Here is a 15,555-nt window from a genome sequence, read left to right as displayed (position 1 = left end):
CCAAAAGCAGTAAGTGAATTGGAATGAGAATAATGTATGGGATGCACAAAGTAATATAAACACGTGGAATCATGTCTATCCAAATTTATTTTAAGACATTATGAGACATGCTTCTTTGCAAGTTCCAAAAGCTTTCTTTTCCATACTTTGCTGTACCAAATACTGTGTTTTTGTCCTATCTATGGACATAACAAAGACATTGTAAAAATGAACTATTATATATAAACCTGAGGAATATGAACAAAGTAACCATAAAAAAAAATCAGTCAGGAATTGATTTGTAATTTTGAACAATTCAACAAATTAGGATTGTGTCTGCAATTGTATACTATTATTCTCACATTCCCTGGTTTGAACTCAGAAAAAAGAATTTAGGCACTCAAACATGCAGTGTCCAGAGATCATGTGATCATTTTTGTAACCTTCTGATAAGCAAAGTCAGCGGTGGAAGCCAGATTCCCTTAACAACTGTGTTATTAACTTAACTTGAATGAACTGTAGCAAGAAAAGCATAAAATGATACAACATTTACCTAATAAATGTCTCAATTCACGACATAAATTTTGAGCTCAACTGTGGTCCTATGTCAAAGACTACCTGTATATGGGGCCATCCTACTGCTCGGTTTGGTTGGCTTCCTCATTCTATATTAGGAGAGAAGCATTGAAGATACAAAGAGTGTAGGTATGGGAAACTCTCTCATGTGAACTGCGTGTGTAATCTGATGGAGAGTTCAGATTTCATGAAATAGTTTTCCACGCCGCTCCCTCTTCAGATCTTCCCAGAATGCCTGTCAGTATTTTAATAGTCCGTGACCAACAGTGACTGTTGGGATGCTCACTGAATGCCAAAAAGTATGATATATATAAACTGCTACTTGATGAAAAAGAAACTGCAGGAAAAAGTTGTAGAATAGAAATAGACAAAACTACGGTGACTTTTTTTTAAAAAAAAAGTGCAGTTATCAATGTTCATGTGCATAAACTGTTAATTTTGACTTTGAAAATTTTATGCCCATCACTGATTAGTCTTAGTTTTATTATGCATTTATATACTATGCCATCATGAAAAAAAAATGTCCTCAATGATTGATGTACTATGACAATTGGAGCAAATCTTGATATTTTTTATCAGGCTTTTTTTTCTATGTGCTTAGTAATTAGCACGTTATTTAGAAATTAGAGCTTGATGAGATAATTTCAGGAAGAGAAATCATAAATCCAAAGTTCTATGTTGAAAAGAAAAAAAAATCCAATAAGTTACTTTTCCTGAACACTACATAAATTTCGTTTTTATTGATGCTTTTCTGAAAAGATTAAATTTAGCTCCCTAGTGGCTCCCTCCCACCAGAAAAGGAAAACAGCACGCTACAATTTTCATTGCAAAAATAAAAGCAAACATTTTGGCAGTACTAAGGAAATAAATTGTTAGAAGCTTGAATCACTACAGTAATTAAGCTGCACTGCCCAGATGAATTTTTATTTGCATGGAAAGCAGTAGGGCCATCTTCCATATTAATTTTGGGGGACAGAATATGAAGAAACCTGGGCAACATGGTACATCCATACATTTTATTTTTAGAAAACATTGAGATACACCCATAAATTGCAGTGGCTTTGTCAAATCAAATGAATTACTCAGAAGACAAGATGATGTGGAAAGGATTTATGGAAGGACTCCAGAACTGCTTCCATGGTGTGTTTGGGCATAGTTCATTTTTTCTAAGAATTGGTTTAAGGTTTAATACATTGGTTTAATAAATTATTTTACTATTCAATGAATAGATTCAATGAATGAATCTTTAAAGAAGAATCTGACTATTACAAAATTTGGTACAAGTTCTATGAGTGGTTGGATAAAAGAATGCTATTGTAAATAATTGTAAATGTATATTAGTTGGTACAAAACTATGTGAATTTTTGTAAATAGTAAGTAGTGGTTATTTATTTATTTATTTATTTATTATTTGATTTGATTTGATTTGTATGCCGCCCCTCTCCAGAGATTCGGGGCGGCTACCAGCGACAATAAAACAGTGTACAATAGTAATTTGGTATTGATTAAAAATAAATTAATATAAAAACCAAACATACATACATACATACCATGCATAGAATTGTAAAGGCCTAGGGGGAAAGAGGATCTCAATTCCCCCATGCCTGGCGGCAGAGGTGGGTTTTAAGTTGTTTACGAAAGGCAAGGAGGGTGGGGGCAGTTCTAATCTCTGGGGGGAGTTGGTTCCAGAGGGCCGGGGCCGCCAGAGAGAAGGCTCTTCCCCTGGGTCCCGCCAGGCGACATTGCTTAGTTGACGGGACCCGGAGAAGATCCACTCTGTGGGACCTAACTGGTCGCTGGGATTCGTGCAGCAGAAGGCGGTCCCTGAGGTAATCTGGTCCAGTGCCATGAAGGGCTTTATAGGTCATAACCAACACTTTGAATTGTGACCGGAAACTGATCGGCAACCAATGCAGATTGCGGAGTGTTGGTGCAACATGGGCATATTTGGGAAAGCCCATGATTGCTCTCGCAGCTGCATTCTGCACGATCTGAAGTTTCCGAACATTTTTCAAAGGTAGCCCCATGTAGAGAGCGTTACAGTAGTCAAGCCTCGAGGTGATGAGGGCATGAGTGACCGTGAGCAGTGACTCCCGGTCCAAGTAGGGTCGCAACTGGTGCACAAGGCGAACCTGGGCAAACGTCCCCCACGCCACAGCTGAAAGATGTTTCTCTAATGTGAGCTGTGGATCGAGGAGGACGCCCAAGTTGCGAATCTTCTCTGAGGGGCCCAGTGATTCTCCCCCCAGGGTAATGGACGGACAGATGGAGTTGTCCTTGGGAGGTAAGATCCACAGCCACTCCGTCTTGTCTGGGTTGAGTCTGAGCTTGTTGACAGTCATCCAGGCCCTAACATCCTCCAGGCACCGGCCCATCACTTCCACTGCTTCGTTGGCTGGACATGGGGTGGAGATGTATAACTGGGTATCATCGGCGTATTGATGATACCTCACCCCATGCCCTTGGATGATCTCACCTAGCGGTTTCATGTAGATATTAAATAGCAGGGGGGAGAGGACCGACCCCTGAGGCACCCAAGGGAGAGACCTAGAGGTCGACCTCTGATCCCCTACTAACACCGACTGCGACCGACCAGAGAGGTATGAGGAGAACCACTGAAGAACAGTGCCTCCCACTCCCAACCCCTCTAGTCGGTGCAGAAGGATACCATGGTCGATGGTATCGAAAGCCGCTGAGAGGTCAAGAAGCACCAGGACAGAGGACAAGCCCCTGTCCTGGGCCCGCCAGAGATCATCCATCAACGCGACCAAAGCAGTTTCCGTGCTGTAGCCGGGCCTGAATCCAGACTGCTGAGGACCTAGATAATCGGCTTCTTCGAAGGACCGCTGGAGCTGAAGTGCCACCACCTTCTCAACAACCTTCCCCATAAAGGGAAGGTTGGAGACTGGACGGTAGTTATTGAGTATGGCTGGGTCCAGGGAAGGCTTCTTGAGGAAGGGGCGCACAAGTGCCTCCTTATAAGGATCCGGAAAGGACCCACTCCCCAAGGAGGCGTTGACAATCTCCCGGACCCAGCTCCGCGTCACCTCTCGACTGGCCGAAACCAACCAAGAGGGACACAGATCCAGTAGACAGGTGGCGGAACACACAGCTCCAATGGCCTTGTCCACTTCCTTAGGTGTCACCAAGTCAAACCTCTCCCAGACAGATGGACAAAGACATTTAGCCCCAGTCACCTCGACTGACTCGTTGTCAGTTGACTCTGTTTTACAATTGGAGGTCCACTCGAATCCGAGCAATTTTATCAGCGAAAAACGTGTTAAAATCCTCGGCACTACTCTGCAAGGGCTCCCCAACTCCCCCCTGGTTAAGAAGGGAGCGGGTTACCCTGAACAGTGCGGCCGGGTGGGATTCCGCTGATGCAATCAAGGTGGCATGATACGCGCATCTTGCCGCCTTGAGTGCCACTTTGTAAGTCATAATATGAGCTCTTACAAGTGTTCGATCGGATTCGGACTTACTCTTCCTCCATCGCTTCTCTAGACGTCTCTTCTGGCGTTTCAACTCCCGGAGCTCCTCGTTGAACCATGGAGCTCTACGGGGTCTAGTGCCGCGGAGAGGTCGCAGCGGTGCAATTCGGTCAAGGGCCTCCGCTGCAGCCTTGTTCCAGGCCTCAGCCAGAGACTCTGCCGAACTGTGGACGAGTGCATCTGGAAGAGCCCCAAGCGCCTTCTGAAAGCCTTCTGGATCCATCAGGCGCCTGGGGCGGAACAACTTAATCGGTTCCGCCTCCCTGCGAGGGAGGATTGGAGCCAGGAAGTCAAGCCGCAGTAGAAAATACTTTTTTCTTCCTTTTACTATCTCTTTGTATTACCTTTTCTTAATATGATCTATAAGACTTGTATTTAAACTTCTTAGACTTCTGAAAAGTATGGAGCAGCTTGGGCTCCTTTTTTATGTTATGTGTTTTTGTATGTGTCCTTGTCTTGTCTTGAAATTAAAAATCAATTTGAAAAATAAAGAATGTGTTGATATGGCACTTGGCTAGTGTTAAGATTAGATGTCTGTTCAATTAATAAGGAAACATTCCACATGTTAAGGCCCAGTAATGTTTATAGAAGTGTACATAATGTCAAATGATTTACTTTAAAAATTGCTGAGTGTGCCATAGAAATACATAGAATTATATACCAGAAGTTATGAACAAATTTGGTTTATGAAATGATTCAAAGGAAGAGGCTGAAAATACAAACAGATGTAGATTAAGATATAAATGACAACAATTGCCGAAAAAATGATAATAAACATTTTTATTTTATTATGTGTAATGACAAAAAAAAGATGTCTATGGAGATTCTCAGTCATCCAGGTCATGGTTGTCCCCCCCAAAAAACACATTTGGGACAAAAATAGATATTTTTAAAGAATAATAAAGAGCATAAAAGAATTAACAATAAAATGCAGAAAAAATGAAAATGGCTTTGATGAAAACTTTTTGGAAGTGAATGGAAATAGATAAATAAGAAGTCTCTAGCACAGTGATGGCGAACCTATGGCATGGGTGCCATAGGTGGCACGCGGAGCCATAGCTATTAGCACACGAGCCATTGCCCTAGCTCAGCTCCAATGTGCACGTGTGTACCGGCCAGCTGATTTTCAGCTTGCCCAGACGCTCTGGGAGTGCATTTTCAGCCTCTGGAGAATCTCCAGAGGGGATGGGGGAGAGCATTTTTGCCTCTGGAGACTGCGGAGGGTGAAAAAAAAACAGGCCTACCGGGCACACCAGAATTTGGGAAAGGGGCTATTTCAGCTCTTCAGAGGTCCTCGGGGGCGGGGGGACAGGGGGGCATTTTTGCCCTCTTCAGGCATTGAACTATGGATGTGGGAACTCGTGCAAGCACAATAACATATGCACACACGCTTTCAGCACCCAAGGGAAAAAAGGTTCGCCAGCACTGCTCTAGCATAATAAATGGCATTAAAATTGATGGAGAATGAATGAAATAATTTAAGATGAACTGAAAAAAAAATTGGGAGAATTTCAGAGAATTTAAGGAACAATTCTGAGATGTCAAAAATGCTAAAATGCTAGTACTTGGGGGGGGGGGTAAAAAGGAAGTGAAAATGTTGGCGGATACATTTAGATGGTACAACTGGAAGAGTGCTAAAATACATGTACTTTTTTCTATAAAAGCTTGACATTTTAAAAATTGACATTACTCTCTTCTTATGATTTCTCAGAATCAGCCAGATATTCAGACTGTATTTAGCCACCTTTCAAGTCCTTTTTAAGGACCTGGGATAGGCCATGTTCATGTTTTTTGCTCTTAGAGGTACAGTATTGTTGCAGGATGTAAAGCTCCCTTTTATTATTACTAGCTTGTTTAGGGGAACTGGAAAGATAACTTGCAGAATTAGGGTGGAAATATGAAAATGAGATAAAAGGGATTTTGTGGTGGACATGTACATACCAGGTTTCTATTGTTTAGTAAGTTACTGAAAAATTTGTCAATATGAAAAAGAATCTATTGTTTACTTTCTGATATAGAAAAGTGAACAGCCTGAATTCACTTAATTCCCCAACACACACCTCCACATACACACATTCTGTGAAAAAGAAGACTTATAAACAGGTTTTATCGATTTGAAAAACAATAAAACCTGTTTAAGAGTCTTGGTTTTTCACAGGTAAACTTTCAAGAAAACAAGATAATGAAGATGAGGTACCACACAAAATTACTGCTGCCTGGCTGATAACTGAGCATTGAGTTATGTGCCAAAGAGTTGTGACTGGTTCCTCATTATGGAATTCTCTACAAGACATTTCCGATATCTTTCTTAGAAACCACTCACTAAAACAGAGTCTGTTAATGTTCCATTACTCTTTTGCTTCTAAGATTTTTTTGGTAGCTGTTGATTATACAGGGTGAGTTCCAAAAGTAATGCAATTCTTTTAAAAAAAGTAATTTATTGTACAGATTTGCACAAATACTTAAAATTCTTCAAAGTACTGTCCTTGGGCCTCTACACATTTTTTCCAGCGACTCTGCCATGACCCGCCCTGGAAGGCATCTTCGGGGACCTCTTGCAAGGTCTTCGTCATGGCTGATTGGATCTCTTCTACGGATGAAAAACATGCCTGGCCACAATGCGCTACGAGTCCGTGAGTTCCTGGCCAAACGTTGCCCCAGCAGACTTCTTTTTGTTCCCAGCTGAAAGGAACCCGTTTTTCGTCCATAGAAGATCTAATCAGCCGTGACAAAGACCTTGCAAGAGTCCCCAAAGACGCCTTCCAGGGCGCGTACTGGTCATGGCAGAGTCGCTGGAAAAAATGTGTAGAGGCCCAAGGACAGTACATTGAAGAATTTTAAGTGTTTGTGCAAATCTGTTCAATAAATTACTTTAAAAATAATAATTGCATTACTTTTGGAATGCACCCTATATGATTAACTGAGATAGTTCTAACTTCCATGTCTTTCATTTAAATATCTTTAGAAAAAATTAAATCTAACTCTTACAAATAAGTTTTTAAAATTCAGTTTTAAGGAATTTAACTTCATATCAACCCAATTTAAAAAAAAATATTTAAGAATTAGGAGAAGTAGTGGTATCATCTTATATTTGCCAAATTACTACGTGAATAGATGGAGATGGAAATAAATGTAGCTCTCACTGATGGAAAGTCTTCTATATTAAATTGACAATTGGCTATTTTGTAAAAATATAATTTTGAATTGAATTCTTATTGTAACTCTTAAACAATGCTATTTTCTTTCCACTTCTGAGATTACTTCATTCCCTTCTGTCATCTGCCTCTTTCTTTTCTCTTTCCTTCTCTATCTAATATAGGCGACCCTTCCACTTTCCCTATTTCTCTCTCCCCTCCACCCCTCTCCCCTCCACCCACCCAAACCTTTTGTGCTGTTTCTACTGGAAGAAAGGACAGGTACCACGTATGGAAGTTTCTATATATATATTTGTCTTTTGCGGCCTTCTGTGTAAGGAAAATACTGCCTGGAATTAGAAGGAATTAATATCCATGGGTCAAATTATGCCCATGCAGCTTCTTTTTGTTCATAGATTATATGGATCTTCCTTGTTTTCTGAAGACCTCTGAAAAATGAAGTTAGGAGAAGATGGCTAGACTACAGTAACGGCGGAGAAAAATACAGTCAGTCTATCTGAACATGGGTAAGAGCCTTTCTTTAGGGGTTGCAATAAAAATAGCAAAATGTAATCATTTTTCCACTTGTCTGCCAATAAATGTCCAGTGGTCTTGTTTACAGTAAGTTACTCTTAGAGAAGGAGGGACTGGAGAAACATCTACCAGATGGTATGAAAACCATTCTAGGCATTTGTTAGATAAAACAAATGGTATGAAAACTACTCTAGGCATTTGGTGGATAAAAACTCAGATTCAGAGTGAAGACTAGCTGTGCAGAACCCTTGGTGATGACTGGGACATGTCTGGTGTAGTTATTTGGGATGAGTATGAACTTGTTATCTGAAGGGAGCAAACAAGATCCTCAATATTGGATGTGTATTAAATTAATTCATCTTGTGGTATCAGAATCTACCCCCCCCCCTTTAGTTGTTTATAACATACAACTGGATATACAGTAACTGATGGCAAATGCTTCCTTGAGGAAGAGATTGGCAATTCTAGCCCTTAAAGAGTCTCCTTTTCAAAAATCCTTCACTGGGTCCAATAACAGTAGGCAATTTTGTCTTGTCTTGGAGAAGATTATTGAAAAAGTATTAGGCTTGCAACTACAGAGGAATCTAAATGAAAAGGATTATATGGATGTATTTCATACTGGGATAGAGCACTGATACAGTACTGATCAGCTTTTCTGATGACTTTTGGTGGGACCAGGATGTAGGTAGTATATTTATCCCAGCCTTTAAACTATCTGTGACTTTTTATACCATCTTTATGGTAACTTTCTGAATCAGTTTGAGAGCTAAGAGTGATGCATGTGCGGTGTTATATTGGTTCTCTTTCATTTATCACCATTTTAGTCAATGATGGTAGGAAAGGAGAAAAATAGCCCAGGCCTCTACTGTACGGTTCTCCAGGGAACTGTTTTCTTGGTGATCTTATTTAGCATCTTTATGAAATCACTAGCATCAAATATTGATTATGAGTTCAATGCTGATGACACCTATACATCTCCACTCCAAGTGGATTCTATCCCAGTGGCTGGAGGAATATCTGGATGAAGTGACATAGTGACTAACTCCATCCATGCTGTGGAGTAACCAAGTATCTGTAGAGTTCTGGAAAGGGGAACATAAACTTTGGCTCAATGCTCATAAGATCAAATGGTCATTTAGTTTTAGGGACTCTGGTTCTGGGGACTTTCCATTTTTGGTTCTGCATAGGATCACACTTCCCTAAACAGCACAGGTGACATGGGCTCCTCTTGGTGCCTCAACTCTTGCTGGAAGATCAGATATTATTGATAGGAAGGTTTTTACACAAATCTGTCTTGTGTTCTATCCACAACCATCCCTGGATGAGACACTGTAAAAATGTTCATTCATGCCCTAGTTACCTACTATACTACGATATGCTCTACAGAGATCTGCTTTTGAAAAACACCAGGAAACTATAGAGATCCATAACACATTGACATGAGTAGTTCTAGACAATACAACAGAGCTGGAATGATTGCACAATAGGACTAACCAGATGACTTTTCTTGGACACTTACAAGAAAAGACTAATGTGTTTGGGACTCTAATTTAGAAACAAAGTAACTGAGGAAAGACCTGACTGACATATAAAGACAAACAAATATTAAGAAAGCAGAAAAGAAGAATTTATTTTCCTTTCTCAAAATAACAGAGGTTGGAGTCTTAAGAAAGGAGGTTATGATAAAACAGAAAGGAAAAAAATACCCCTTTACGCAGGCCATTTATTTATATGAATTAACTAGGGTAATTAATTACTTCAAAAAATGTTGCTAGCCAATGACCCAAATGGATTTAAAACAGAATTAGATAAATTCATGATAGACCTGGCAGTCTTGAATGCCTAATACAGTAGAACCCCGACTTACGAGACTAATTGGTTCCGGAAGGAGGCTCGTAAGTCAGAACGCTCGTATGACGAAACATTGTTTCCCATAGGAAACAATGTAAAGTCAATTAATCCGTGCAACAACAAAAAAAAACCGCTGCCGCCGAACGCGGAAGTTAGCGTTCAGAGACAGCTGCGAAGCGGCGCGCGTGTTTTAAAACGTGGCAGCCGGCCTGGGGGGCTCGGGGGCTTCCCCCCGAGCCCCCCAGGCTGGCTGTGACGTTTTAAAACACGCGCGCCGCTTTGCAGCTGTCTTCTGAAGCCGAACGCGGAAGTTAGCGTTCCGACTTCAGAAGACAGCTGCAAAGCGGCGCGCGTGTTTTAAAAGGTTGCAGCCGGCCTGGGGGGCTTGCCAGCACCCCCCCAGCCCCCCAGGCCAGTTGCAACCTTTTAAAACACGCGGGATACGAGCGCCAAGGAGCTGTCTCCTGAAGCCGAGACAGCTCCTTGGCGCTCGTATCCCGAATGTGAGCTCGGGAGGCGAACAAAAATGTCGCTCCCCTCCCAGCTCTTATCTCGAGTAGCTCGTAAGTAGAGCTGCTCGTATGTCGAGGTTCCACTGTATTATCTTCAAACAGAAGCCAGCTTGCCTCAAAATACTAGATGCAGAAGAAACTTCCTGCTTGTAATCACATCAAACATATCTACTTAGACACTGTGAGAAATAAAAATCTGGACTAAGATGTTATTTGGCCTGATCTAGTGTTTTTGTTCCTATGACAACCAAAGAAAATAAAGAAATAAACAAATAAACAAACAAACAACAACAATAGAATTGAAAGGGACCTTGGAAATCTTCTAGTTCAACCCTCTGCTTAGGCAGGAAACTCTATACTACTTCAGAAAAATGGTTATCCAACATTTTCTTAAAAACTTCCAGTGTTGGAGCATTCACAACTTCTGAAAGCAAGCTGTTCCACTGATTAATTTTTCTAACTGCCAGGAAATTTCTCCTTAGTTCTAAGTTATTTCTCTCCTTGTTTGGTTTCCACCCATTGTTTCTTGTTTTACTCTCAGGTTTTTTTGAGAATAGGTTGACTCCCTCTTCTTTGTGGCAACTCCTGAGATATTGGAACACTGTTATCATGTCTCTCCTGGTTCTACTTTTCATTAAACTAAACATACCCAGTTCCTGCAATCGTTCTTCATATGTTTTAGCACCCAATCTTTGTTGCTCTTCTCTGCACTCTTTCTAGAGTCTCAATGTCCTTTTTGCAACCAAAACTGAATGTAGTATTCCAAGTGTGGCCTTAACCAAGCCTTATAAAGTGGTATTAACAATTCGTGTGATCTTGATTCTACCCCCCTGTTAATGCAGCCTAGAACTGTGTTGGCTTTTTGGGAAGCTGCTGCATACTGCTGGCTCATTTTTAAATGGTTGCCCACTAGGACTTCAAGATCCCTCTCACAATTACTACAGTTGATCAATGTACCACATATACTGTACCTGTACATTTTGTTTGTCTTGCCTAAATGTAGAATCTTACTTTTTTCACCATTGAATTTCATTTTGTTAGATAGTGCCCAATGTTCAAGTTAGTCAAGATCTTTCTGTATTTTGAGCCTATCTTCTGGAGTGTTGGATATTCCTGCTAGTTTGGTGTCATCTGTAAATTATCAACTAGTCTAAAATTATTCTAAAAATAGAATAACAAAATCAAAAATCCTGTCAGAATTCACAACAGCAGTTTGTTGTTGTTTTAATAAAATGTAACAAAACTTTGAAAATAACTTACAAAGAAAATAAAAATCCTAAAGTACTTTATTATAGCATTTCCTGTTCAAATCTGATGGAGTTTCTCAATGCAATATATTCTTTATATTCAAAGTCCTGATAGAAAGTAAAGGTAAAATTCTACATAATTCAATAAGCAAAGTTTAATTCTCCTTAAAATTAGCAGGATAATTCACTCTCATTTTTACAAAGTTTTATCCAATGAGTTCATGACATTCTCATTTAAAATTTGAAAAATAAAAAGTTTTTAAAATAGTCCTTTAAGAATAAATTTTACCTTTTTGTCTCCACTTTTAAAATGTATAATTGCATAAATGTGCTATATCAGAGATAATTATATACTGGTAGAAGTGTTAAAAATGTCTTTGGTTTCACCTTACACATAATCATTCCAGCTGGTCATTAACTATTTGGAAGAGGCCCAACTTTTTTACTGTCATTGATCCATGCACATGTACAATTTCAGAGTTTGTTCTTTTAGAAATTTAATTCACTTTCCCATTGTTGTACCAAAAATCAAAGTTATTCCGAATACTTTTTCGTTTATAAACAATACTATGTAGTTAAATGCAAAATTAAGTTTCACTCTATCACACAGGTTTCATTATCTGAAGGGATACTTTAAAACTGAGCTTCAAACTACATTATAATATTTGACTTTCAGGAAATTATTAGTAATAAGTAAAAACAACAATCTTGGCAGAGTGACCAAAATTTAAGTCACATTCATTCATTCATTATAATTAATTAAATGTATGAAATAATAGCACATTATAGTCCCTAACTTTTAGTGATCACATCAACAATTACTTATGCTGAACACCAACTTTAATGTGTATTGATCATCACTATACTTGCACTGTAAAAAATGAATCCTCAGTTTAGTTGTTTAAGTGATTCCTATGACAGCCTATATTTGGGAAAAATTATAACCAGGATTCTAGATTTCTATTAATAATTTATTCACAAAATACTATTTCACAATAGAGTCTTCAAATGATTTGCAAGCTCCCATTAATATGATAATGTCCAAAGTAAAAAAGTGCATGCATTAGATTAATCACTTCAGGAAAAATATAGGAATATATTATATGACCCTATCATAACACCAACATGTCTACCTCCCATTGTGACAACAAATTCAGTCAAGCAGTTTTCTACCCCATCCCATATCTTTCCATTGTTCATTGAAAAAGCAAGAGTACAGCTTGGAGAAGATCATGTGTAAACAAAGGAGATCTAATGAATTTCTCATTAAAAAGGAGATCTCATCTTCTAATTAATTGGCAAGCTAATTGTCCAAAACTCTATAGTAATCCTAGACTTACAACCTAGGTGCTACATTACACAGAAGTCTTCACACTCCACAACCCAGCCTCAGATTTGTCAGTTCTGCTTGATTTGTTCAAATAGTGTATTCCACAACAGCTGTTAGAAATAATACATTGGAACAGCTGCTCTGACAGACACAAAGGACTTGGAATTTTAATTGGCCTCAACATTACAAGTCTTGTTTTCTAAAACACAAGAAAAGAGTAAGGAATTGAAAATTGCCTAATAAAATTAGGTGAAGTTCGCTTCCTGGTCAATAAGGTAAGCTTTTATTTTGGCTACACAATTTTGCTACCTGTGACTCCTTGACATGATTGATCATACACAAATAAAAAAAATGACTGATCACACACAAGTAGTGGGAATTCCCAAGTGAATAAGAGCAAAGGAAACTAAATGAGGAAGTATGTGGATAACCTTTTAAAACCCTGCCTGAGAGACAACAGAATCCTACAGTGCCTCAAGATAGAGTCCAAAGAACCTTATCAGAAGCCTTCTGAATATGCCATCAAACTATTCCTTCACAGTAAATTGAATTAATCATGTATATTATAACTGCTGTAAAGATTAAAATACTTTTTTTAAACTGGAAATGTTGTTATCTCCTGTCTGGAAAAATGGCTAACTAACCAAGTTGTGGGAAGATGTTTTGATGTGTAGAATATTTTTGCTCCTTACAATAAATACTATATAGGTTTCAACTCAAACTGAAAAGCATTTATAAGCTACAACTTAATTCACAAATTTATTGCACATACAAAACAGGATTTTGTATTGTCAGGGTGTCTAGGGGGAAAGCATTTTGAAATTCCCTGATATTTCCCTGACATTTCCCTGTAACTTGTGATCTAGTTAAGGCACAGTCATAGATGATGTCATACCATACGGCTAAGCCATGGAGAAATATCGGTAGCTGAGGAAGCAAGTTGTTGCCATAGTTATGTTCATTTTTGCTTGCCTCTGCCATGCAGCGTAATCCGTTTTTTTCTTACATGATTTTTCCCTGACTTTGAAACATTTAATACAATTTTTCCCTGATTTATTCCGTTTTTTTCATGAATTCCCTGATAATTCCCTGATATTTCCTGAACTGCCAATTTCCCTGATAATTCCCTGATTTCCCTGTTTCCCAGGTTTGCTGGACACCCTGATTGCGCACGCACACACGCTTGCTATATTTAATTTTTATAAAGTATTTAAATAGATTCTTATTATTGTGGATAGAATTTTTAATCATTTACTGTTCTACTCCATGATTTAGTTGAACATGGTCTTTGAAATTTATTCTTAGCTTAGAACTTAATTGTGCAATATAATATATTAAATTATTTACAACAAGTTCATAATAAACTGGAAAACTGTAACATTGGTGATATTTGTAAATGTTACTTTGCATGTAATTTATTTTTATCCCTTCTTCCAGTTTTTTAAATGGCTGGTTGTATAGTTTCTTCAATGCTGTATAAAACTATAAATAAAATATAATAAAACTGTTCATTATGACCAGCCTAAGGCTTTAGGGTTTTGTTTTGGGTTTATTCAATAGGGGTACAAAAAGAGAATAGAGAAAGCAGTCTTACTTTCAGCATCTGCACAAAGTAGGAAGCATAGGAGCACTACTATTGGCCTGGCTATGTGCATCATCTGACAGCTTGGCACCAGCATGCTTCGACAGCTTTGGTCACTGGCTTAGAAGCCACTGCGAGTATCTCCAACCTGAAATTCCAGATGAAGAACTTTCAAAGCCTGAGAGGAGCAAGAAATAAAACAAAAGAGAGAGAGACAGAAAGAGAGAGAGAGACAGAGAGAGAGAGAGAGAGAAAGACAAACGTTCAGAATGCTTTGCTTTTCCCCCTCCAAATACACCCACAAAACATTGTATTAACAATAAAGGTAAAGTGAAGACTCTGGAGATCGAGATTAGCCTTGCAAAATAAATTTAAAACTGTACATTTTGACAGCATTTATAAAAAGGCCCAAACAAAAATAATCATTTCCCAAGTCATCTATAGACTCTACTGGGATAAGTGATTCCTGTGTGATATGAAATACTTTATTTTCTTAGCAACATGAGACAGAGTTATTTCTAATGATATCCTAATTTAATACTTAACTGAATAAAGCATATTCAATAACATTTAGAAGGAATTACATTCTAGAACAAAACTCTGATAAAAAAGCAATATATCAGAGGGTGATTTATTTTCATCAAATAAGAATGAAGGCGCCAAATCTGCTTCTGCTCCTAAAGTACTATCCGCAACAGTAGGATATTATCATTTGTGTATTAATGTAATAATTGTGTCTCTGATTGTATCATATTATAATTCTATATATTAAAGCAAACTTTCTGTTTTGATTCTGGTTTAGGACTATATGCAAATTATGTAATTAATAATTAAATTATAAATAAATATTCTCGGTCAGTTTAATTTTATATCTCATATATGAACTAATGAATAATACAGAGTGAACATCTGCTATTAACAAGAAATAAATTTTGCTCTGCTTTAACTATATTAGTAGTAAACATGGAAATGTATTCCCCTTTGGAGAAAATTTTAGCTATATCTCGAAACAGAATTCTTGCCTTAATTGTTCCACAATTATAGCTTCTAAAAGTAGTAAGAGACACTGTTTGGCAGCTCTTAAAATGAGCACAATATAAAGAGAAAAACATTATAATAACACAAAAATATATTCACTGCATGCCAAAAAAGTGTAAAAAGAGTAAACAATAATAATGATAACAGCAGCACACCTTGCATATTCATAAGCAATATTTTTTTTAAAAAATCTGTTTTATAGTACAGAACAATATTTTGAAAAATCTATTTGAGGAAAGAACAAGAGAGGCAGATGTTACAAATGCATTTCCATAAAACTC

The 15,555-nt window shown here is 38.2% G+C and overlaps 1 protein-coding gene across 1 annotated transcript in view; it reads right to left on the bottom strand.

The window, feature by feature from the left end:
- The window catches only part of PTPRD (protein tyrosine phosphatase receptor type D), a 450,382-nt gene that overhangs the window by 319,373 nt on the left and 115,454 nt on the right, over window positions 1-15,555 (bottom strand). The window contains exon 2 of the mRNA XM_070742569.1: window positions 14,249-14,414. Coding sequence (XP_070598670.1) covers window positions 14,249-14,333 — 85 coding nt within the window. The 5' untranslated portion in view covers window positions 14,334-14,414. The remainder of the gene's footprint in view (window positions 1-14,248; window positions 14,415-15,555) is intronic.

Source organism: Erythrolamprus reginae, chromosome 2 (assembly GCF_031021105.1).
Source record: "Erythrolamprus reginae isolate rEryReg1 chromosome 2, rEryReg1.hap1, whole genome shotgun sequence".
Lineage (NCBI taxonomy): Eukaryota > Metazoa > Chordata > Lepidosauria > Squamata > Dipsadidae > Erythrolamprus > Erythrolamprus reginae.
Note: the sequence above shows the minus strand (reverse complement) of the source record. Positions and strands in the feature narration are given on the sequence as shown.